Raw genomic sequence first — 25,000 nt, forward strand, 5'->3', positions numbered from 1 at the left:
TCTCTCTTTCCTCCACACGTTGGCCGCACATTTCTGGCAGGAAATTGACGGCATTTCAGCAGCTAACTCTCAGATGAGATAATATCTTGTGGGTGGAAGACAAGGACAAGATGCTCCCAGTGTTTTACAGTGACCCAAAACAGAGACAAATTCTATACGCACACGAGCAGCTCAGGGCTGCAGCGCACACAGGCGAGACGAGATGCAAACAGACACATGCACACATTTTCACACACACACCGACACACTCACATGCGCGCACGCGACACACAACACACAGGTTTTTCATTTAGATGTAAGCTTTAGTAACTCACCAAACAAGAGCTGTGGTCTGTGGCCGTGTGTCGAACATGCTGAAGGTTTCAATTAAGGAGGGAGAGAGATGCAGCAGTCACTCATTCAAGGCCTCCTTCCTACAGCGGATTCTCCTCTCCTTCCTTCTCTAGCTCCCTCTCCTTTTCTCCTTCTCCCTCTCTCCTATCCTACTCCCCCTCCCCTCTCTCCCTCTCCTCTCTCCCTCTTCTTTTCCGTCTCCCTCTCCCCTATCCTCTCTGTCTCTCTCTCACTCACCCTCTCTCTGTCTAGAAGGCACATGGAAGGCACTACTAGAGGAAAGGAGGAGAGTTTTGGGGAAGTCGATGCACTTTACTGTACTAACTTCATAGTCTGCTAACAGTTCAACGATAGGGAATGTGAAGTTGCCGCTATGGTAAAAGCACCATGCCTAGCATCTTTTAGGCCCTTAGTTCAGTCTCACAAGATGACCTCTCCAATAATCCAACAAATAACGTTCATATCACTGAGGCAGGGACATGGTTTACATATCTTTAGACTACTTGACAAAGGCGTGGGATTGTATTGACTGTAGCCCACATGTTCGCTCCTCATCTATGTCCACTTGGCGACGACTTTGAGTGGAAACACACACACACACACACACACACACACACATTTCCTGCTGTTTTCGTCTCCATCTGTCCTTGTAAGAGAGTCACTTTAATTGAGAGCGTTTCCCAATCTGATGCTGGCCACCCCTGCTGCCTCTGCGCTGTTTATACAACAGGGCTGGGACAGAGTAGCGCGCGCCAAGCAAAACATCCATTTACCTCCAACGCCAAGGCGTAGCTCTTCAGGCTAGTGGCGGGCTGCACACACACACACACGCGCGCACACACACACACACACACACACTCATGTACACTTCAAACCCCCTAGATAAGAGCGGGAAATGGTGTGTCGTTTTATGTGGCAGGTTTAGGCCCGGTCGTGACAATAGCAGCACAGGAGCTCGGAGCACTGGGAGTTTTGCTTTCAGCCGTTGTCTGCTTTTAATTGCAATGGGGCTTGGGTGGGGGGTGGGGGGGGGGCTTCACACTTCTTTTCTCCATTTCTCTGTCCCTTCTTTAACATACAAACAAACAGTCACAATCACACACACACACACACACACACACACAGTCACACACACACATGCACGCCCCTGTGTCCTCTTCCTCACCGTAGTCCCCCTGAGGTTGGGAGCCAGAGAGGAAACCGTGGCGAGACGCTAACAGGGTGACTCATGCTCCGTATCGGGGGCCAGGACACACGCACACACACACATACAAACACACACACACACACACACACACACACACACACACACACACACACAGACACAGCCCTGCTGTGACAAATATGTGCCGAGCGCAGCAGGGGGATGTAGGGCCCACGCTTGTCCCAGCCGAAGAGCAGGACATGGGGGTTCAACCGAGCCAAATGACCCCCCCCCCCCCCATCCCGGCCCCCCATCCCGGCCCTCCCTCGTCCTGGGCCACAGGCGTTGAGTGTGCACAGGCCAACACCAGAGTCATAAAACATGTCCTTTCTTATCTTCGACTTCTTTTGTTTTTCATCTCTCTTGACCTTCTGTCTGTGGCTAGGTTCTTCTTGTTGCGGATACACATCTTTCACACTCATTGCGTTACAAAATAAAATAAATGGGACTGGGATTGTGGTGGCTGAGCCAAAAGGTGCTGGGTTCGATCCCCCGTGTAAACAACCTATCGGTCGGTAGGCATCTTTGATCAAGGTTTCAATCCCTACCTGCTCCATAATGGAAATAACTGTGGGCAGCCTTTGGATGAAAGCATCTGTTAGGTGAATCACCATGATTCATCTCTACCCGACTTGACGTGAAGATCAAGCCACTGTGTGTGGAGCCCTGAATGACAACATGCTCAGCTCCCCCGTCTCTCCCTGTCTCCTCCTCTCCTCCTCATGCTCCTCTCGCTGTGGGGAGGAGCAAGGCCCTTTAATGTGTGCTAATGCTGCTAACTGCTTAATGGGCCTGGTAGGAGCGGGTTGCCGCTAGCTGCTAGCGTAATAACTCTGTGATTAAAGGGTGTCTTGTCACAGCGGAGACCCCCACAGTAGCTGGTGGCATGCAGCATAATTGCTGTATCAGACGGAAACCCCCCATCACCACCCCCACCCCCACCTCCTTTAAACTATGCTGTCAGCTGTCGAGGCGAGGCGTGTTTGATATTTCCATCTGTTTATTTCCTCGTCGCTAGGGCGACCGTGGCTGCGGTAGTTAATTAGAGCACAGCTTTGTTTTTTTTCGTGTCACCACGTTCAACCCCACACATCACGGCGAGCACCGGTTTGTCCTCGCTAACCCCTCGACGCTTTTATAGTTCACGGCTTGATTTTTTTCATATTTATATTTGAATGGTGGATGTTGGAATATTTTATTCTGGTACATTTTTGCGGACGCGTAAACACAAGACCAAGGCCTACGAGGTGTAATCTCCCAAATCACACGTATATTAACTGATTATCACACATTGGTACAAGCATGAACACACGACGTACACGTTGAAAAACAGCTGTTATGAATGATTGCCTGCGTTGCCGCTGAGCCGTCAAAGTTTGTTTGCAGGGACTGTTTGATGTACTTTGCCGACACCCACACCTGCCCACCTGAATCCGTATCAGTCTCTCTGGCTGGCTAAGGGGCGACCGCTATGTGAGCGAAAGCTAAAGCGCACCTCATAATAAATAATCCTAGCTTACCATGAGGATTTCCCCACACCACCTGGAGAGCCCCGAAAAATGCTCTCGCTCTAAAATAATCTCCGTGTTCTGTTTCGTGCCGGTGTCAAACGGTGCGGTGACACACCAGTGAGAGGTGGTGTAATCTACATTTAATCTCGGATTAGCCGCTGTTCACTTTGATACTTCCATTTGCTAATCGGTCTTTACAACTGCGGCAGGTACGGGCTGTGCTCCGGGCCAAGGTGTAAAGGGGTGGGAAACTGCTTATCCACATGGCTTTTATGGCCCCATCGTATAGAAGTGGATAAAAAACCCTAGAGTCAAGTGGTTTAATCCGGGGATAATCGCATCAAGCACAGATACGCTCTAATGGGGCCACATTCGGCTGACTTTTATTGTGATTTCTATGAACTAAAGTGTGATCATTGAGGTTTTCATTTCCCCGTCGCTGTTTGTGAGGTGGTTTGTGTCAGTTTAAAGGCAGCTTTGTCAAAATGCAGCCTGTGTGTCATGTCTGATAGTGTGTGCATAGTCTATACGGCCTCTGGTTGAGAAATATGGGTCAAACACGTCATATATTTGGACTCCCACCTTTAACCCTCCCAGTCTGTTTGCATTTATACATGAAGGTGTGCGTGTGAGTGTGTGTGTGTGTGTGTGTATGTGTGTGAGTGAACGTGTCCGTGTGTGTCTGCGTATATATATATATGTATTGTATTACATTACATTCATATTTCAAATGATGTGAAACAGACGATACCACCATATATATATCATTGTTAACGGCTTTGCTTATCAAAACCAAACATTCTCAAACAAGCCACACACTGAAATCATGTTAATATTTCAATTTTATGTACTCGTGAAATTTGTTCCCACAAATAGGGAATGACTTTTTTGTGTGTTTCTCTCTCTGTTGACGCCATAAACTCTTTTCACCTCTGCGCGTTGATAAAGCGAGCTAAACTCTCAATCTTTCTGTCTTTTCTTATCTATTGTCTTTAATCAATATCACGCTCAAGAGAGGTCTGGGATGCCTTGTAATGTCTCTCTCTCTCTCGCTCTCTCTGACCCTTCCAGGCTATCCGCTGCACTCTGGTGAACTGCACGTGTGAGTGTTTCCAGCCAGGGAAGATCCACCTACGGACATGTGACCAGTGCAAACACGGCTGGGTGGCTCACGGTAAGACAGCCGCCATTTTGAATTTTACTCAGAAGCTCTCTGAGTTTCACTCCTATAACCTATAACTGCAGGTTTTGTGCCCCTCAGATCTTTATCAGATCTTTTTTATTACGAAATCGAGTACTGAACATGACCCACAACGCTGCATTTAGACTTATTCTCTCTTATTACCTCATTCACTCTGTCTCTCTTTCTCCCCAATTCCTCTATCTCCCTCTCCTTGTTTTCTCTATAGTCATTACTTTCTCTGTATTTTATCAGTCCCCCTCTCTTTATTTTTATCTCCCTCTCGCCTCATGTCTGCTGAACCTCTCTCTATCTCTGCGTCTCTCTCTCTCCCTCCTAATGTTCTGTGCACCTCTCTCTATAAACGGGTGGGATGAGGACTTTAGGGCTCTCTGAGGTCTGCTTCAGGCCCCTCGTAAAGCGTCCTCTCGGGCCCCTGAAGAGAGAACTGAGGGTCCGACTTGGACCTCATTTGAACCGTCTGTTGCGGGGGGGTGGGGAATAAATGTGCAGCTCCCTTCGCATGTTTCAGGAAGACAAATAGGACAGGGATAGTTTAAATCTCATGTCATGCTAAAAAACGCAAGCACTGGAGGGCTGCCGTTCCCCCCCCCCCCCCCCCCACACACACACACACACATTTTTTAGTTCCTTCCTTGAGGATCTAACAAACACACGCACCTGTGCGTCACAGTTCAAAATAAAAGCCTCCATCTTAAATCCATTACATTACGCAAAATGAATAAACAAGACAGTCCATGACCATTGAAGACCAAAAGACAAACTACCCCCCAAAACAAGCAGCGGCTTGTGTATGGCGTCCAAACTGTCTTTTGGTTCAGTGGTTTGTCATGCCCGCCCCCCCCCCCCCCCCCCACCTTTAGTGCTCTGTGAGGTTGTCAGTACCTGTACAGCACACATCAAACATAGAATATGCAAGGAGCAAGGGGAGGGACGGGGAGGGAGGGAGGGGAGGGAAGGGAGGGAGGGAGGGAGGGGAGGGAAGGGAGGGAGGGAGGGGAGGGAGGGAGGGAGGGAGGGAGGGAAGGGAGGGAAGGGAGGGAGGGAGGGGAGGCATGAGGGGACCACACCTTGTGACTTTTTCACACGTGCATAAAAAAACAGAGCCAAGGAGGAGAGCAGAAAAGTACAAAGGGAGCGAAGGAGGGAGGGGGACAAAAAAGAGGCACATAAAAGAAAACACCTGTTTGGCCCTGGTCTGCAGGAGAGAGAGAGAGAGGGAGGGAGACTGAGAGAGAAGGAAAGAGAGAGAGAGTCGCAGGCCCTTCAGCACTACTCAGAAACCCTGTTGACTGTAAAAAAATCTCTTTCCCTCTGAACTGTCAGCTGCCTGTCTCTCCGCACCCCCCCCCCCCCCCCTTACCTCCCCCACACTGTCTCTCGCTCTCCCAACCTCCCCCCCCCCCCTATACCCTCCCCCCCGCCTCCTCTCATTTAATGTCGGTGTTGGCAGTGTCTCTGACAAGTAGTTCTTCATTTTTTATTGTGTTCGTGTCTGGCCGCGCTGCCTTGTCAGGCAAACGCCCTCCTTCAGTTGGGGGGGGGGGGGGGGGGGGGGGGGGGGGAGGGGAGAAGAGAAAGTTTGAAGAAAAAGAAAGAAAGAAAGGAAAAAAGCCATGTGAGGATCAGAGAGAAAAGACCCCACCAGGTGTCACCCAGACTGACAGAGAGCAGAGAGACATGGAGAGAGACATGGAGAGAGAGAGAGAGAGAGAGAGAGGGAGAGAGGGAGAGAGAGAGAGAGAGGGAGAGAGAGAGAGAGAGAGAGAGAGAGAGAGAGACGGGATAGGAGAGTGAGTGCGAGCGAAGCATCAGAGAGAGAGAGAGAGAGTGGGGGGATGATGGGAGAGCGGGAGGGAGGGAGGGATTGAGGAATGGAAGGAAAACCGCCTGACCAGGTGTCACCCAGGCCGACCCGCAAAAAGGAAAGGAAGGAAAGAAAATAGAGGGAGAGAGAGGGGTGAAAAATGGGCGAGCGAGACATTACTGAAAGAAGCAAGGTTCACGTTGAGGACGGAGAGAGGGAGAGAAAGAAAGAGGGCGAGAAGAGAGAGAGAGACAGAGAGAGAGAGAGAGAGAGAGAGAGAATGAGTGAGAGAAAGAGAGAGAGACAAACAGTAAGAGACAGGGAAATTGGGCACTGTCAATAGAGCTTGATTGAGGCAAAGGAGGAGGTGGAGGAGAAGAAGACGAAGGAATACGGAGAGGAATACGGGGGCCACAGGAGACTAAAAGCAAGGCGTCAGATTAGTCTAAAATGAGACAGCGAGAGAAAGAGAGACGAGAGAGAGAGGGAAACAATTCCATTAATGGCTCTCCTCCTCCTCATAGATAAGTTATCATCACCTGCTGCTGAGTGGACACTGGCTCCCCAAGACCAGGAAACCTGATAGTCATTAACCATGTGTTTGTGTGTGTGTGTGTGTGTGAGTGTGTGTGTGTGTGTGTTGGTGTGTCTGTGTGTGTGTGTGTGTGTGTGCGCTCCTCTCTGTGAATATGTACGTGTCTCTGCGTGTCTATCTCTGGGTATGCACTTATGTGTGTGTGTGTGTGTGTGTGTGTGTGTGTGTCCCCCCCTTCTTCCCCCTTCCAGCTCTGGACAAGCTGAGCACCCAGCACCTGTACCACCCCACCCAGGTGGAGATCGTGCAGTCCAACGTGGTGTTTGACATCAGCAGCCTGATGCTGTACGGCACCCAGGCCGTGCCCGTGCGCCTGAAGATCCTGCTGGACCGCCTGTTCTCCGTGCTCAAGCAGGAGGAGGTGCTTCACATCCTGCACGGCCTGGGATGGACGCTCAGGGACTACGTGCGCGGGTACATCCTGCAAGTCGGCCCGGTAAATGAACAGCAAAATTATTTACTATGCAGTATACACCAACAAACACACACGCACATTTATACACGCGTGGACGGACGTGTAAACGTAGAAACACACACACGGACTTACACAAACAAATCCCTGCCCGCAGAACGCACACACATGAGGCTAGGAGGCAAGGGTTTAGGTGTATCCTACACATCCACCTGCCTTGAATGTTTCCAGGGTTTAACAAAAGGGGGATTCATTGCAAATGTCCATTCCTGAACGTTGGTGCTGCTGGCAGAGTGAGACACATACACAAACGTATCCTAATTGCAGATTATTGAGAGGGGAATTGGTGTATCGTGTACCAATTGATATCCCACAGACTGTGTGTGTTGAGTTGTGAATCACAGGCAGGGTGATTTAAACGCCCAAACAGTGAACAGGGTATTTGGAAAAATATAGAAATACCAATTCAGAAGTGACAGTCCTACTTCAGATTCACTACTGCCTGCCCATGTCCTCCACGCATACGCTGGTAAAACCACACCCTGGCCTCGTACTCCTTCTCCTGGAGAGAGGAGGGACAAGAAAATGCAACAAGAAAAAGTGAAAAGAAAAAATGTCATGCCAGCAAACTATAAACCCACCAAGGAGTTCTCTCTCGCTCCAGCCCTCCCATATAATTGCAGTCAGACACATTTCTCAATCAAAGGTGCAGCCGGGGTCTGGCCTCACAGCCCAAACCAAAGAGTTCCTGAATGAATTAGTTAACAGAGAGTGAACATGTGCTTGTGGTTTCTCCTCTGTGTGTCTGTTTGTGTGTGTGTGTGTGTGTGTGTGTGTGTGCGTGTGTGTGTGTCTGTGTGGGTCCTTACATGTGTGTTAATTTATGTGGGTGTGTGTGTGTACATGTATGGTTTAGTATTGCAACGGGGGTAAGTGGAACAGCATGGCGAGTGTGGAGAGGGTGGTTTGAGGCCTTGCATGTAGAAACAGCTTCTGTGAGTAAACTATTCACAGGCTCCCTCCGTTCTATTAGGGAGCAGTCGCACACACACACACACACATACACACCTTAATATACACGGACACACCGATACACACACCTAAATACACACACCTAAATATAAACACACACACACACGCAAAATTTGCGTCATGCAGCTAAATCAAATAATCTCCCTGCTTATTTACAATTCACAATTTACATTTGGCTGACTATTTCAATAAAATATTCTGCATTCACTTTATTTCCCCTCAATTATTTTCATTAGATGCATTATTTATTGCAAATTCTCTCCATTACACAAACACACTCGCACACACACACACACACACACACACACACACACACACACACACACACACACACACACACACACACAGATCACGTTAAATCCCGGTATATCTCTGATAAACCAGTGCAGTGTCCAGGCCAGCCCTGGACTGTGGGAAAGCGCTGTGTGTATGGGTGACCGTGGGGAACACTGCTGGTTCCCATGTGTCCCTGCTGTGTCTATCAGCTGGTTCTAATAGCCAGGCGGATTGGAGCATCGCTGGGCTCAAACACCCGGCCCTCGCGCCACGCTACTGGCCAAATCCCCCAGAACTCCCCCAGAAGAAGGGAGGCTTCAAAGGAACCGGAGACGCTAGCTGCTTGGAGCTAGCAGCCTGTCACTTAAGTACAGTGAGCGGTCATTGTGCGGCGCTATTAGCTCGTAAGTAGCTATGAAATCCAATCATGTTGCGTGGGGCCCGGGGGCGACGGCGGCGTCAGTCAGGAGAATGTTCCTCGGTATTTAAGACCGATGTAAACGCCAGATATGAGCAGATGAGATGAGAGGGGGAGCATGTGTGACTTAATGAATTGATGTGTTTTCATTGTCAGTTCTTTGGTATGAAATTATGTTGGCAACTTGGGGATTGTAGAAAAATACAAAGGGAGACATTATATAATTAGATTATTGCTGTTCACAGGCATAGTACGGATGTTATCTGTTTTATTTTATACAAGGGTATGGCTCTCTCTAGGTCTTTTTATTTGTATGTGTTCACTGTCTTATTTAAAAGAGGGGTAGGGGGTAGTATATAACATGGTGTGTGTATGTTCGCAAGCATACAAACACACGCACATGTGTATGTGTGTGTGAATGTATGAGAATGTTTGTGTTGCATGTTCCCACAATTGTGTGTACGTGTGATTGTGTGTGTGTGCCCGCCCCCCCCCTGGGTGCCAGTGTGTGTGGGTGTCAGTGTGTGTGGGTGTCAGTGACGCACCAGAGAGCCCAGGACAGAGCTGACAGAGTATCCCTGCCTGACTCCTCGGGTGCCTGACCACAGCACGCTGGACCAGAGCTGTATACACACACACACACACACACACACACACACACACGCACACACACACACGCACACACACACACACACACACACGCACACACACACACGCACACACACACACGCACACACACACACACACGCACACACACACACACACGCACACACAGACACACACACACAGACACACACACACACACACACACACACACACACACACACACACACACACACACACACACACACACACACACACACACACACATAAATAGGCACACACAGGCATACACTGATCCTTCAGCAAATACACATGGCAAGAAACACACATGAACTACAATCATTCTCTAAACTAGCAGTAGTTAAAAGCTATATTACCTGTATGTCACATGTCCATGTGTGGCTCCCTGATGTGTGCTGGCTCTGGCCAGCCTCAGCAGTAACTCAGGGTGGGACGGGACAGATGTAGACCCAGCCTCATCTGCTTGGGTTCCTCCAGAGGTTGAATTCTCCAGGCATCTTTTGAGCGCATAATTCCGCTGTCTCAGCATTTAAGCGGAGGTGAACTAAGGACCCGTACACTGAACACGCATATGTTGTTTTTTTTGCTTTGCGCCACTGTCGCGTCTTTTAAAAAAAAACCACATAATCAGTGGAAACAGTTCGCACCACCGCGTCATTAAGGGACACATGAATAAAACAGTCCGGACATGGCATTTTCTAATTATAGTGTCCACCATGATCGCGTCACCACCATGGTCACTTCCATTCCATCTGTGGATATCTGGATAAAACAGACGATAATTGCCATGAACAACACCACAGTGGTGAAACACTGGAATGGACAAAAGATAAGCCACAGTTGAACCTCTTTGCCCACTGAAAAGCGTCCCCATCACTCATCCATTCAACCCCAGCTTATTGAAGAAAGGAATAAATGTAATGACCCAAGGTAAAGCCCTCTGAACGTGCACGCCTCGCTCCGTAAAACTCAATGAATTAGTTGAAGAGGTGTGACTAAATATGGGGATCACTTTGCAATTTACCGTTGTAATAGGCTCGCTTAAGCAGGGGGAATTAATCGATATAATAAGAAAAAAAGACTCAATGGCTTATCAAGTGTTTATAATTTTGATTTGTTAAGGAGCGGAATTGGACATTACATCAATATTAATCTCCTTCTGTCGTTCTTCCTCTCATTCTCTTTGTCTCCTTCCCTCTTCTTATTCCTCTTGATGGGAGAACAAGTGGAGCGACCTTCGGTCAGAACTCTCTCTTCCCCGCGTACGCAAGCACCACCAGTAACGTTAGATAGTAAATGTCGCAAAAGAGCTAGCAAGTGCAATTACAATGATAATATTAACATAACTTGCATAACTTAAAGCTCTTGATTATTCAGAATTATGTGCTGTAAATATTCCGTCAGAAGATTGTCCTGAGGTATCCCTAATCTCAAGATTCAGCAACGATGAAAGAATAAATCAGGGTTATGTCCCAAGTTTTCTTTGCCCCCGTACATTGGCAGGACCTTGCACCTTCCTCTCTCAGATTCTTCCCTCCATCAATCTGCTCATCCCTTTTTTTCCTCTGGTCGGCAGTTGTTTCCAAACCCACAGCCAATGCAGAACAGATGCCCACCTCTCAGATATTATTATAAAAATAGGCCTCTCTCTCTCCCGGCCTGTCACCCCTCACCTCTCCTGTTTGATAGCAGCAGATGGAATTTCTATCAGTTCTGGCCTGTACATTTTTTCCCCCTCTCTCTTTTCCTCTCTTTCTCATTCCTTCCCGTTTTTCTTCTCTTTCGTCGTTCCTCTTCATCTTTCTCTTCCTCACTCATATTGTCTCGTCGGCCTTGCTTTTTGTCAATCTTTGGCTCTGCGTCGAGTCAAAAATTACACAGAGAAAGGAAACGCAAGATAGAGAGGGTGAGTGAGACGGATAGACAGACCGAAAGAGAGAGAGAGAGAGAGGGGGAGAGAGAGTGGAGCCAACATATGGTCCTAAGCCCAGTGTTTTCCTGAGCGACATTCTCAGTAATGTTCTGTCCTTGTAGAACATCGAGCTGCCTCCTATTTTATGAGATGTGGTTTTCCTGACTCCGCACTGCTTCCAGGAGACCCAGATGGAACCTCTAACAACCACTTCACCACACACACACACAAACACACACACGCACACACACAAACACACACACACACAAACACAGACACATGCAGTCACACACGGACACATGCACATAAACGTACACACACATGCAGGCCTGCACCACAAACACACACTCACATGCAGTCAAGCACCGCACACACACCCACACATACACATACACATAAATACACACAGGCAGCCAGGCACACAGGCACACACACACAGTCTGACCTCTAATTGCATAGACATGCTTCCATTCACACACATGCATGCACACACTCACAGACACACACATACACACACACACACACACACACACACACACACACACACACACAGGAATGCAGATGCTAACTATCAGGGTTGCACACGAACGCCAACACAATCACACTTGTCTAGCGAGCAGCCCGCAGAGACCAGCTATTGTTCACTCTACCTTTCTACTATTACCTCCACATGAGAGAGCGAGAGAGAGGGAGAGGGCGAGAGAGGGAGTGAGAGAGAGAAAGAGAAACAGGGAGAGAGGGAGGCAGAGAGAAAGAGGGAAGGAGACGATGGTAAGAGAGAGAGAGAGAGAGAGAGAGAGAGAGAGAGAGAGAGAGAGAGAGAGAGAGAGAGAGGTACAATGGGGCCATTTTATTCAAATAAGCTGACATCTGGGCACACCGGGTCCTGGCTTATCTTGGGTTGCAGTAAGGAATGCGTGTGTGTGTGTGTGTGTGTATGTGTGTAGAGGTAATGTTTGCCAAACTGCGTATGTGTGCGACGGTTGTCCGTGTGCGTGACTGTTTGTGGCAGCCAATGCGTTTACATTGTGAGGAACACATTCACCGCATGAATATTAACTCAATCTTAATTTTATTTACTAAACACATACGGTTAATAATTACAGTGTGAGGGGGTGTGTGTGGGGGGGGGGGCAGCTGTTTGCGGAGGTCACATCGGCGCTGCACAAAGGGCTGTAAGCATAATGCTGTACATGTGTACCTACACATGTTGAATATAAGATGTAATTACATGGATTAGAGTGCAACAAGGTTTTGTGTAAGACAGGAAACCATTTCCAGTCGCAGGTGGTTCCTGGGGCCACAGCCGAGGTACTGCTCGGCTCTCTCTCCTCTTTCTCTCTTTCATCCTTTTCTTCCCTTTTTCCCCTTCTTTTCTCCGTCCCCTGCTCCCCCCCCCCCCCCCCCTCCCTCCCTCCCTTTTGCTCCGTCGACTGTAAAGGTCGCAGTACCTCTTGATCTGCACCCGAGAGAACTTCCATTTTAGGTAGTCGTGGGCCTAGGCGCCATGCAGCATCAAACTCACCCCCCTCCCTCCCCTCCACTCGCACAATATCCTCCCGACGCCACTCTCCTCGCTCTCCTCCTCCTCCTCTCTCCTACATCACCTCCTCTTCATCACCTCCTCCTCCTCTCTCCTCCATCAACTCCTCCTCTTTCCTCCTCTCTCCTCCATCACGTCCTCTTCCTCTGTCCTCCATCACCTCCTCCTTTCTCCTCCATCCCCTCCTCCCCACTTCTCCATCACCTCTTCCTCCTCTCTCCTCCATCACCCCCTCCTCCTCTCTTCTCCTCTCTCCTCCATCAGCTCCTCCTCCTCTCTCCTCCATCTTCTCCTCCCCACTTTTCCATCACCTCTTCCTCCTCTGTCCTCCATCCCCTCCTCCTCTCTCCTCCTCATCTCTCCTCCATCACCTCCTATCTCCTCTATCACCTCCACCTCTCTCCAACATGACCTCCTCCTCCTCTCTCCTCCATCCTCTCCTCCATCTCCTCCTCCTCCCCTCTCCTCCATCCCCTCCTCCTCCTCTCTCCTCCATCCTCTCCTCCCCTCTCCTCCATCCCCTCCTCCTCCCCTCTCCTCCATCACCTCCACCATACTTCCCTCTCCCCAACCTGCTTTGTGTTATCACTCACTAAAGCCCCTCCGTCTTGGGGGATGGACGAGGGTAGGGGGTGGTGGGGCTAAGGGAGGGTGGAGGGCTTGAAATGCGGGGGTAGGAAAGCGTTCCTCTACGGTGGAAATTCTTACATTCATATGGTTATGATTTCGCGGGGACGTCAGGCTACATTTTTGTTGGGCTGGAAGGCTTATAGGAGTCTTGGCTCTGTGCTTCCACCACCAGCCCCCATGAGCACTTCAAAGAGGGGCCGGTGTACTGAATCAAGGTGATTTGGACTCGCCACACTCCCCTCTCTCTTTAAGACACATACACACACACATAAAACACACACACATACTGCACATAGACACATAACACACACTCTAATGCCGGATAAATAGACGCGGTCACCCTTTCACCCACAGCCACCTACTCACGCATGGAAACAAGCTGACACGCCGGTCTTCCCTTTGTCGTGAATCTTCTCCCTCCTCCTGTTCTTTTATCACCCTTATCTTTGGTTCATAAATCAGAGCGACGGCCCCATCGGCGCGTCATTTTGCCAAAGCGGTGACACACGAGATACAGTGGCAGCAGTGATCGCAAGATAAGACCTTTATTTAAGTCTTCAGCGGGGGAACACGTATCGGCGATAAGGAATCCACCCCAGGTTGGAGCGCTAATCCCTGGAACATTCAGCACTAAAGTCCCACTAAAGCGTTGTGGGAATGTTTCTGTGTCGCTGTTTCATGCTCCCGGTGTTCACAAAGCTCCAAGGCCCCAGCGCCTGGAGCAGGCCTGCCGCCCCCCTGCTCCCCCCTCGTCCCTCTTTTCCTCAATCCCACACCCAAGCCCCCCAAATGAATCCAAGCTGGAGAAGCAAGGTTACGGCCGGGTTACGTTGTAGGGAGGAATTTGGGAAGTAATTCCCCTGATATTGGATTTGGATGGTATTTTTTCGCTTCCCGCAGTTCCAGCGAGGCGCGACTCACTGCAGCCACCGCCGCCGCTGCTGCTGCTGCTGCCGCTGGGACGGAGAGGCTTCAGAACAGTCGAAGGAAACCCAGGCCCGTTTCTTTCTTTAACGACGCGCAGCTTGTTCGGAGGCTGACGACGAGAACACCGCGCCGTAAAAACTGTGAGCGGGGAGGTGGACGCTGAAACCACACGGGTTCACGGTGACACACTGAATGTAAAAAAAAAGACGGTGGTTTCTTTTTCGATTTTTTATATCTCCGCTGTGTGTTTTAAAACGTACCGTGCTATGCTGTCCCACCCCCCGTACTTGACGGGAGTGTTCCCTGGTGCCATTGACATTAGCTATATATGTCTATAAAGATATAAATAAGGATCTATATAAGCAGTATAGATCTCCAAAGGCTTGTTTTCCAGCGCGGGCTCACATCGGGGCTGGAGCCGTGCACTGGCTCTGGGTGGGGAGTTCAGTTTCGTACCGCATCATTTATGCCATTCGTCCGAGAGAAAGTTCAACTGGCATTCAAACCGCGATGCAGGTCTGAACCCTGGCACTGCCTCGACCTCATACCAAACTGAACACACACACACACACACACACAAATGAAATACTTTATATTTCCCCCCCCAATTTCTGCTATCTTCAATATCTTTTGGTTTCCTTTGCTGTGAGTCAAGCAGCGAGGTGAAGTAGTGCAGTGTGTGTGTGTGTTTGCTCTGGCAGGCCGGACCCAGCGCTCTGTTATGTTAGGTTATTTAGCTTGATGTTGTTGTTTTAACTCCAAACCACGGCTGCACACAGCCTCTCACACAGGGACACACTGTGCTCTCCTCTCCTCTCACTCTTCCCGTCGCTCTTTCTCTTTCTCTTGCTCCACCTTAGCCTCTTTCGCGCTCTTTAAGTCCTTCTCTTTCTCTCTCGGAATACCACACACCCACATGCACACTCTCTCAAACACACACAACACACTGAGTAACATTGCCATACACACTTGTTTACACCACCTAACACACACACACACACACACGCACGCACACACGCACACACACACACACACACACACAGACACACACACACCACACACACAGACACACACACACACACACACACACACACACACACACACACACACACACACAAGTGCAGTCCCTTCAAACCCTGCAGAGAATCATACATGTCCTGCATCTTTCCCTAGGCACCGTTAACTACAAACTCAAACAAAAGATTGTGAAAATATTAATATTAATAATAATAATGAAAATAATAAAAACACAACAACAACCAACATCTTTAAGAGCCAATGCAAAGTCATAAGCATCATTTCCACATCTTTAAAACACACACATATTTAATGGTGGGGTAACAAAAGGTTTAAGACTCTTTTGGAACCAGATGTGGAATAACAGTCACATGTGTGCGCTCCATCACAGGATGCAATAAACTGCTTAATAAGCATATCCTGAAATAAAATATTAACACAGAAACTAATCAGAACTCACTGGTGGTCAGATGTACGTGTTCATGCAGAATGTCAGCATAGCAGGGGAGTTATCCCTCTGTAGGGTCAGGGGATGGAGATGATGAACAACCTGTGGGGAGGTGTGTTTTTATGTTGGTGGGCATCCAATGAGGTGATGTGATGTGATTGGGGAGCACACTAACATGGGAAGTGAAAATGACACTTTTAAAATACAGGGCAGATTAAGAGGGCTTTTCCACATGAGACTTTGGAAGGGTTTTGGATAAACCTGGACGATGTGTACACACACACACTCCCACACACAAACCAAGTCCATTCCAAATCCCCTTCGATGAGGCTGACTTCAAAGCCTAGCAGCCAATCCTAGAGCTTTATCACCAATGCTAGTTTGATTCGCATGCTCCTACCCCTTCCCAAACTCTCTACACACACCTCACTCTCTTCCTCTCCCACAACCCTATCTCTCTCTCTCTCTCTGTCTCTCTCTCTTCTCTCCTAATCTAAATCTCCAATATAGAAGGAGTTATCTGTGTGTCTGTATCTGAGAGATGTAGTAGGGCCACTAGTGTCTCTCTTCCTCCTTCCTACTGAGCTCTGCTGGCATGTCATAATTACTATGAAAAGGAATATTCCCCCTGTATTAATGGGCCCCCTCCTCGTCACACATTCTCTATACCTCTCTCTCTCCCTCTATGTCTCCCTCTCTCGCGGCGCGCTACATTGATCCATGTAATGGGGTTCCTGGTCTTTTCGCTGCACATTTGCCTTTCCCTTCTTCACCGTGTCCGGGTCCTCGGAGAGTTGTCCCAGGAGTGGTGCCTGAGCTTATGCTGCTTTGGCCCTCTTTCCCCTTCCCCCCAGGAGAGAGCTCGCGCAGCGGGCCGCACGCCCTAATTGAGACAGGGGATCCGCGGCTGGCCTTCCCATCTGGGATTTTTTTTTATTTACTTTCGTTCGGCGGCTCGCCCCTCTCTCTCTTTTTCAAAGGAGACAGCGTTATAATTACCTCCTCAAACAGAATCCCTCTCCTGCCACTGACAACTCCTGTTTCATCCCTCCTCTTTCATAAGTCATCGTATCCTGTCTGGGCGAAGCGTCGGGCGTCTCGAGGAAGGAAGTAGCGGGTGTGTTTTGAAGTGGCTGCAGCGGCAGCTGCGGCGTTGTCTTGTTATTTTGGGCGGGAACGGGGATCTCACTTCAAGGTCAGCAACATTAATGACAGACTGGGAAGGTGTTGCTCCCGCCATGCGGCTCTGTCTGGGCAGCCGACCTCCGCATCGATCGCCAGGGAGGATTCCAGTCCGCCATTGATTGTCACACGGCATCCTTATGCTATCGGTGTGAGGAGCGGGCTTATGTGTGTGTGTGTGTGTGTGTGTGTGTGTGTGTGTGTGTGTGTCTTGTGTGTGTGTGTGTTTCAGATGCCAGTAAAGATGAGCACATCATGTCATTAAATATACTCCACTTAATAAATAATGCAGTTCAATATGCAAACGAAAAAAACATCGCTGGCTTGAAATTAGCTTCTAGAAACACACGTCTGCACTCGACAAATACACACACACACAAGCATACACACACATACACACAAACACACATACACAAACAAACACACACACATTAGGGATATGGGTATGTGCGGTGAGTGGGTTATTAAGGTAGCAGCCCGGTGTACCTAAGTGTATGTTTGTGTGTGTGTGTGTTTGCGTGTGTGTGTGTGTGTGTGTGTGTTTGTGTGTGTGTGTGTGTGTGTGTCACATGGAAACATTTAGCCACTGTGAGTGTGTCCTGAGGTGAGGGCGATGGGGAGGAGAGCTCCCTCATAAAGTAGCAGGGGAGCAAGCTGGCATCGGAAATGAGCTAGGCACACTGCTGCTAGGGGGGTGGGAGCTCTCTCTCTCTCTCTCTCTCTCTCTCTCTCTCTCTCTCTCTCTCTCCCTCTCCCTCCATCGGTTGTATTGCTCCATTGTTTAATCCACCCTCCATCCGCCGGGTGGAGGCTGTGGTGTTGGTGGTGGAGGTCAAGGCTGACCACTGCTCAGGTACACGTTGGCTGATATTCATCTTTAACACTAACCCCTTTTCCACTCCGGTGGAGCTCGCCCTTCCCTAGCAATGGAACCTTGCGTGGCACCAAAAAAACAAGCAACCCGTATCTTCGCAAGGGTTTTTTTTTTAAGCAGCAACCCAGCAGATCGGCGGTGGAGGTAGTACTGGTGTTGAGTCCATCTATCATCCACCGGGGTCCTCCACAGCCCTCCGTCTAGTTAACCCAGCCTTCCTCTGACAGGCTGTGCATCAGTGGCTTTATTAAGCAGGACGACCTGTCATAGGCAGGTGGTTTTAGCAGAGGGCATGGGGCCGTCTCCCGCTCACCCTCTCACATGCACTCTGTATGTCTCTCTGTCATACCCTCCCTCCTTCACTCTCCCCTCGGCCAATTGGTCGAGCTTCACTTCACCCCGGACAGGAGGTGTACATGTGGATGGTTAAGAAGTTGGAAGGAAAGGGTGAGTGTGTGTGTGTGTGTGTTTGTGTGTGTGTGTGTGTGTGTGTGTGTGTGTGTGTGTGTGTGTGTGTGTGTGTGTGTGTGTGTGTGTGTGTGTGAGAGAGTGAGAGAGAACATAACTGAACCCTACAACCCTGGTGCACAGAGGCCATGTCCTCTACCATCATACCCAGACAGAGGAGGCAAACAGGTCCAAGGGAAAGCCATTATAAACGGTTTCTCTTTTAATTGACGAAACCTTGGCTAAAAACAAAGATGGAGTCAGATGGCTTTCAATCAAAGGTGATGCACATTTGTTTTTATGGTGATTGCTATAATCGCTGCCTTGTAATGCCTAAAGACCCTCTTTTTTTTCATTCTTTGTTTGTTGTTATGCCTTTCCAAACTCCCAGCCATGCCAATAAACAATCAGGGCATTAAGTGGCAGGCAAATGGAATCAATTTATCCCGTTTTGAGTGCAGATGAGTGCGGAAAACGAGGCGTGAAGCAACTGCTCTCTGCGTTGGGAGGGGCTAATTAGGCCCCACCATCACAGGGTTATCTCAGTGTGGTGCACGGCTGAGGCTTTATTAAAACCTCACCCAGAGAAAGAGTGGCGAGGGAGAGAGGGATGGAGGGAGAGAGAGAGGGAAAGAGAGAGGGAGAGAGGGATGGAGAGAGAGAGAGAGGGAAAGAGAGAGAGGGAATGAGAACAATAAGAAAGAACGGAGAGAGAGAGTGTTGTAATACCTATTAATATTTTTTTTATTCACGCACACAAAAACACACAAACACACAAAAACACAGGAGAGGAATTGGCAAATGCCAGCACCCCCCCGCCTCCCACTACAGAAAACGTCTCTCATAAAAGTACCCAAAAGAAATGAGAGAGAGGAAAGAGAAAAATGTGAGCACAGCGCTGCTCATAGGCTTGGCTCGGTCCTCTAAGAGACTTGTCTTATTAAAAGCCAGCTAAGTGGCTGAGCACAGGGACCACCGAGTGAGACGTCCCTGGCACTACCCCCCCCCCCCCGCCCCCTGCCACGGCCCACCGACCACCACACACAGACAGGATATGACACTCAGGCCACCAGAAGAGCGCGCTCAGCGACTCCATGATGCATCGTTTCTTACATGGCTGCCTTTTAATATGAGCTTTCCCACCGTCTCTCTCCCTCCCTCTCTCTCTCTCTCTCTCTCTCTCTCGCTCTCTCTCTCTCACTCTCACTCTCACTCGCTCTCTCTCTCTCTCTCTCTCTCTCTCGCTCGCTCTCTCTCTTCTTCTTCCACGCTATGCGTGTAGGAAAGTGCAGACGTCACAACCTCACACAGATTTTCCGACGCAAGCGTGGGTATGTGTGTATGTGTGTATGTGAGGTTGTGTGTGTGTGCCTGTGTTGTGTCTATGTCTCACGTGCACACAGACACACACAATCAGTCGGTATGGGCACATGCACTAGCAATTAGTTGTAGCGATCGCTGTGCAATGTCAGTGTCTAATAACTCTCTCATAACTTTATTGGTTTGAGAGAGAGAGAGAGAGAGAGAGAGAGAGAGAGAGGGAGAGAGAGAGAGAGAGTGTGTGTGGGTGAGTTATTCCCTCTACCATCTTCAGGATCTAGGGCTCCATGCCAGTGGGTGCTTTGGTGCCACTTCTGCGTCATCAACCACTCCCACACTCACAGACACACACGCACACACATACACACACACACATACACACATACATACACACACACACACGCACACACACTCACTTAAACACAAACAGCAACAGAAAATCCCACAAACAAACAGAAACACACTTACTGTAGACATAAGCAGATTGGCACACACTCATATACATACACACACACACACACACACACACACATACACACACACACACACACACACACACACACATACACACTCATGCAAACAAGGAGCAGGCTGGCACTCTGAGACTCTGGCCTTCACATAAACAAAGATAAGGCAGGGAACATTCAGCAGAATGTCCCAAGAGGCCCCAAGCTATTACTGGGAGACCAGAGTCGCGTGGCATTTAGTGTGTGTGTGTGTGTGTGTGTGTGTGTGTGTGTAAGTGTGTGTGTGTGTGTGTGTGTGTGTTCATACTTGTCAGCGTGTGACATGGGTATAGCAACTATCGTTCAGCACAGCCCCGCAGGAACAGCAGGTAAATGACATTTTGCCGCGGGCTCTCGAAACGCGAACTGTTAGCCGCTAACCTGGCACCGGTGTTAGCGCAAGGTGTTAAACATGCCCTCTGTCGCCCTGTCATGCTCTCTGCCGGAGGCATCACAGCAGACAGACGCAGAACGCTGACCTGAGAACAGGAACGCTACGACGACGGGGAGAAGAGACGAGACGGCGTGACAATCCGACAATGAACGTATCTCCCGATTACAATGGAAGTCAACGAATCACACCTCTGACAGGCAACAGCATGTGGCATGTGCGTACGTAGTTTGGTTTCGCAGGGTGGTTGGTAGGGTGGTGGGGAGGAATGGCATAGGGAGGGGGGGGCGACTGTAGGCACCTTGATCCCTGACAAAACCCCCGGCCCCAGCCTGGGTGACGCTGAACAAAGCGGTTTTCCGCGGCGCTGCCAAGCTGACAAACCTCATTACGGAGGTGAAAGTCCCAGGATCAGGCTGTTAGATCAAGTCTCCTTATTGCTACAAGCTGCTCTCTCACTCTCTCCCCATGTCCCTTGGGGAACGGCAACTCCTGGAAGATTCTGGCGATTGTCTTAACATTCCCAGGTGTTTCAAAAGCTTGTTTGAATCAAACATTGAACTTTTACAGTTTTACATCGGGGGGTTTATACTGTCCAACTCAATTTATAGTGTGGATAGGTTTGTAGGTTTTTGACTGTTCTGAGTTCGAACTGCAGCTGAGAAGTTAAACTTAGTTTACTTTGAGATAACGCGAAAGAAGAAAAAAAACGGCTTGCAGATGTCCACTTCGTGACTTCTGGACGAGAACTACGGCGATAATTCCTCCTTAGAACAATACGCTGTCCTTCGATTGTATTTTATTGTGACACCAACACCTAGATCCCATGTGAAAGTATTCCCTTAGTCTGCCAGAAGTCCCGTCCAGGATTTAATTCTGTTGCAAAAAAAATGTCTGCCGGGTCCTGTTATCACAGTCCAGGTCCATGCACCTTCTCCGTTTATGGGCATGTTTAGCTAATCTCGCTACTGGCCTCCACCTTTTTGTAAGTAGAACCAGGTGGCCTACCTATTAGGGAATCAGCCTACAGTCCATCACCGCTTGTAGACCTCTATAGTCCTATTTTCTTTGCGGATTCCACTGTTGGCTTCAGGCCTGAGACCCCTATTTCTTCAGAGTGCGAGATTTGAACACCGTAATCGCTGGACTGTTTTGATACCGGGGTCCATCCAGGAGATTCCTGATACAGGCTTCTTTTTGACTTTCACTTCAAGCCCGCTTGAGGTGCCTCGAGTTCCCAAGGAATTATTGATGTGTAACTAGTTCATAACCATGGTCTGGTTCATGCTAACTATGAAAGCAAGAGTAAATCACGTTAAAAACACATAGTTTAACTCAATGTCCCTTCCAGCTCTGTCCTCTCTCTCTACCCTATCTCCTCATTCTCCTCCTCTGCTCAAGTGTGATGAGAAAGAGATTTAGAGGAGCCGATGTTTGAACCCTTGAGGACAAACACAAGAATCCCCCAAGAAGGCCATTCCCCCATCAACTCTCTCTCTCTCTCTCTCTCTCTCTCTCTCTCTCTCTCTCTCTGTCTTTCTTCTTGCTACTGTGTACACAACAGCATTTGAGCGTGGCGGCTGATGGCATTATCCAAACAGGGAAGAGACACTTAAACCACCTCCTTTCATCACCATCCTCCGCCCCCCCACAACTTTCCCACCACCGCCTCTATCTGATCACCACCACCATAACTTTGAAACCACACTATCAACCACCACACCAACCTTGCCGCCACCACCCCCATTCAAACCTCACCTCACCATCACCACCACAACCATCCCAAACTCACCCCACCACCACCGACACCACCCCGTCACCATCACAGCCTCCGCCACCTCCATGGACCTCTCCAAGCTCCCTATCATCTCATACCGACCCCATCACATCCCAACAAAACTAAAAATCCCTCTGAAAAGGTCAACATTACAAGAAGTGAAAATGTTTCATAAATAAAGGGAAAAGCAGGTCAACATCTGGCGGCATATCTGTACTTAAGGTTCTCCAAGCGTGCATCTGGGGAAAAGAACCCCTGGCTGGGGGGGGGGGGGGGGGGGAGTTTCAGGCGGCTTGGAACCAGTAGAAACACGCGTCACATTCAGAGAAATTTATACGGTGTGGTTCAGGGAGCAATGGCCGTAAATCCACAAGTGAACCCACCTCCCTATCTTCTACCCCCAAACCCCCACTGTCTCTCCCTTTGGTCTGCATCCACACAGCCGCCGACACCTCCAGGGGCCCTACGTGCAGCCCCGGGGCCAGCCTCCGTGCGGGTTGGCCCCGGGTGCAGCCCAGCAGAACCCTAGACGCTGCTCGAGTCGCTGTCTCACAAGTTTCTTCACCGAACAGTCATGGGAGAGAGAGACGCTGCTCCTGACGAAAGCCATGTGACGGAGACAGGTGGAGAAATGGGACTGAAGTCTGGCCCTGTGTAGTTTTTGTTCACTTGAACCAAAGCCCGATATTTACGTTGGCCAAACACAAGCACTCAATTATTTGGAAAGTGGAGAACAAAATCGAGAGGGAAGAAGGAAACTGAAACGAGAAGGAAGCACATGTTTTACATCCGAATAATTCGCTAACAAAAATGACGGAAGTAGTCAAATATGAAAATGAACGCCAAGTGGTGTCGTGCACATGTGTGGATGCGCATGGATGCGTGTATGTGCGCAACAGTGTCAGTGAGCCGTATAAATGTCACTAATGGCAGCACTCTCATTAATAATGCAGCGCACAGCCCCCCCCCCCTCACCACCCCTTCCCTCCTGTCCTTCACTGAAGACCCCGCCATGATTGGAGTGACAGCCAAATGATCTGCCATGCGAGATCCATTTCCCTCCGTCTGACACCAGGTCACTCAGACTCCGAGAGCGAGAGAGCATAGGACAGAGAGAGAGAGAGAGAGAGAGAGAGAGAGACAGAGGATAGGCCCAAAAGAGTGCGTGACAGGGATGCTCTCTGTCTCAACCCCAGTTTTTTAGGGCGATGAGCGCACACGGTTTAACAACCAATTAAAACCTCAGAAGCTGTCGTCGGTCTCCTCGGGTTTGTTTGAAACAAAAGTGTGCATCCGTTGTGAAAAAAGCAGGAGAAAAAGAAAGAGAAGAAGAACAAAACAAAACAAAACAACAGCTGAATAATTTGACACGAGGGGGCAGGGGTGAGGGTGGGGAGCTGACATGCTTTGATAACAGGAAGCGCCGGGCTGATGTCATCCATGTCTTCTGGGCACATCTTTTTAGGCAACAAGCCCTTTGTTTCAGAGCTTGTTTCACCCCTCACAACACTTGGAGGAACAGACAGATGTCAGGACCGGTTTGGCACGGTGCTCTCTCCCTCCCTCTCCCCTAGTCTCCCATCTCTCTATCCCTACCTCCCTTCCTTGCTTTCTCTTCTCGCAGTGTCAGAGTGAGAGTGCCAGTGTCAGTGAGCAGAGAAATGTGCTGTCACAACCGGGCTGCTTCCAAAGTGAGAGCGAGAGCGAGAGAGAGTGAGAGAGAGAGAGAGAGAGGCAGGAAAGAGAGATAGAGCGACAGAGATGGAGGGAGACAGAAAGAGTGAGTGAGAGAGAGAGAATGGCGAAGCAGAGATAATAAGAGACAAAGATAGACAGAACAACTATCAGGGCGCTGAGACAAGCATGTATGTGTGATTGTGTGTGTGTGTGTGTGTCTGTGTGTGTGTGTGTGTGTGTGTGGTGTGGGCATGGGATCTGTCACAATCCAGCGCATCATTGTGGGCTCCTTGTGTGTGTGATGGCCCTTCAGGGTGACAGCCTGATGAGAGGCCTACCGTTGTAGTGCTGTGGCAGAGACACAGCCCACACTCCACCTCTCTCTCTCTCTCTCACTCTCTCTCTCTCGCGCGCGCGCTCTCGCTCTCTCTCTCTAACCCTCCGTATATGTCTTTCTCCCTCTCTCTGATCACCACCACTCCCTCTCTCTCTCTGATCCCAACCTCTATCTCTTTCATCCCTACCTCTCTCCCGGTATCTCTCGCCATCTTCCTTTTATCCACACCTCTCTCTCCTCACCTCTCTTACCCTACCTCTCCATGACTCTCTCCCGTCCACTCATCTTTCCACTTCTCAGTTTCTCTCTGTCTCTCATCCTCCCTCACTCTCTTTTTCCATGTGCCTCCCTCTCTATCCCTCTGTCACCCTGTGTCCCTCCCCCTCATTTTTGTTTCCCTCTCTCTCTCTCTCTCTCTCTCTCTCTCTTATTCTCTCTCTCTCTCTCTCTCTCTCTCTCTCTTTGTTTCTCTGTGTCTCTCCCCCTGTCTCTCATTAACCCCGCAACTGATTGCCCCCAGGACTCCCTTGTGCTAATTAGAAGGGAGGAAATATGTTTCTGACGCACACACATACACACACACACAGGCACACACGCAG

The 25,000-nt window shown here is 49.4% G+C and overlaps 1 protein-coding gene across 1 annotated transcript in view; it reads left to right on the forward strand.

Annotated features, from left to right (window-relative positions):
• bnc2 (basonuclin zinc finger protein 2) overlaps positions 1–25,000 on the forward strand; it is a 100,554-nt gene that overhangs the window by 50,087 nt on the left and 25,467 nt on the right. The window contains exons 3-4 of the mRNA XM_079731045.1: positions 4,120–4,222; positions 6,843–7,078. Coding sequence (XP_079587171.1) covers positions 4,120–4,222; positions 6,843–7,078 — 339 coding nt within the window. The remainder of the gene's footprint in view (positions 1–4,119; positions 4,223–6,842; positions 7,079–25,000) is intronic.

Source organism: Pollachius pollachius (genome assembly GCF_949987615.1).
Source record: "Pollachius pollachius genome assembly, chromosome: 2".
NCBI classification, from domain to species: domain Eukaryota; kingdom Metazoa; phylum Chordata; class Actinopteri; order Gadiformes; family Gadidae; genus Pollachius; species Pollachius pollachius.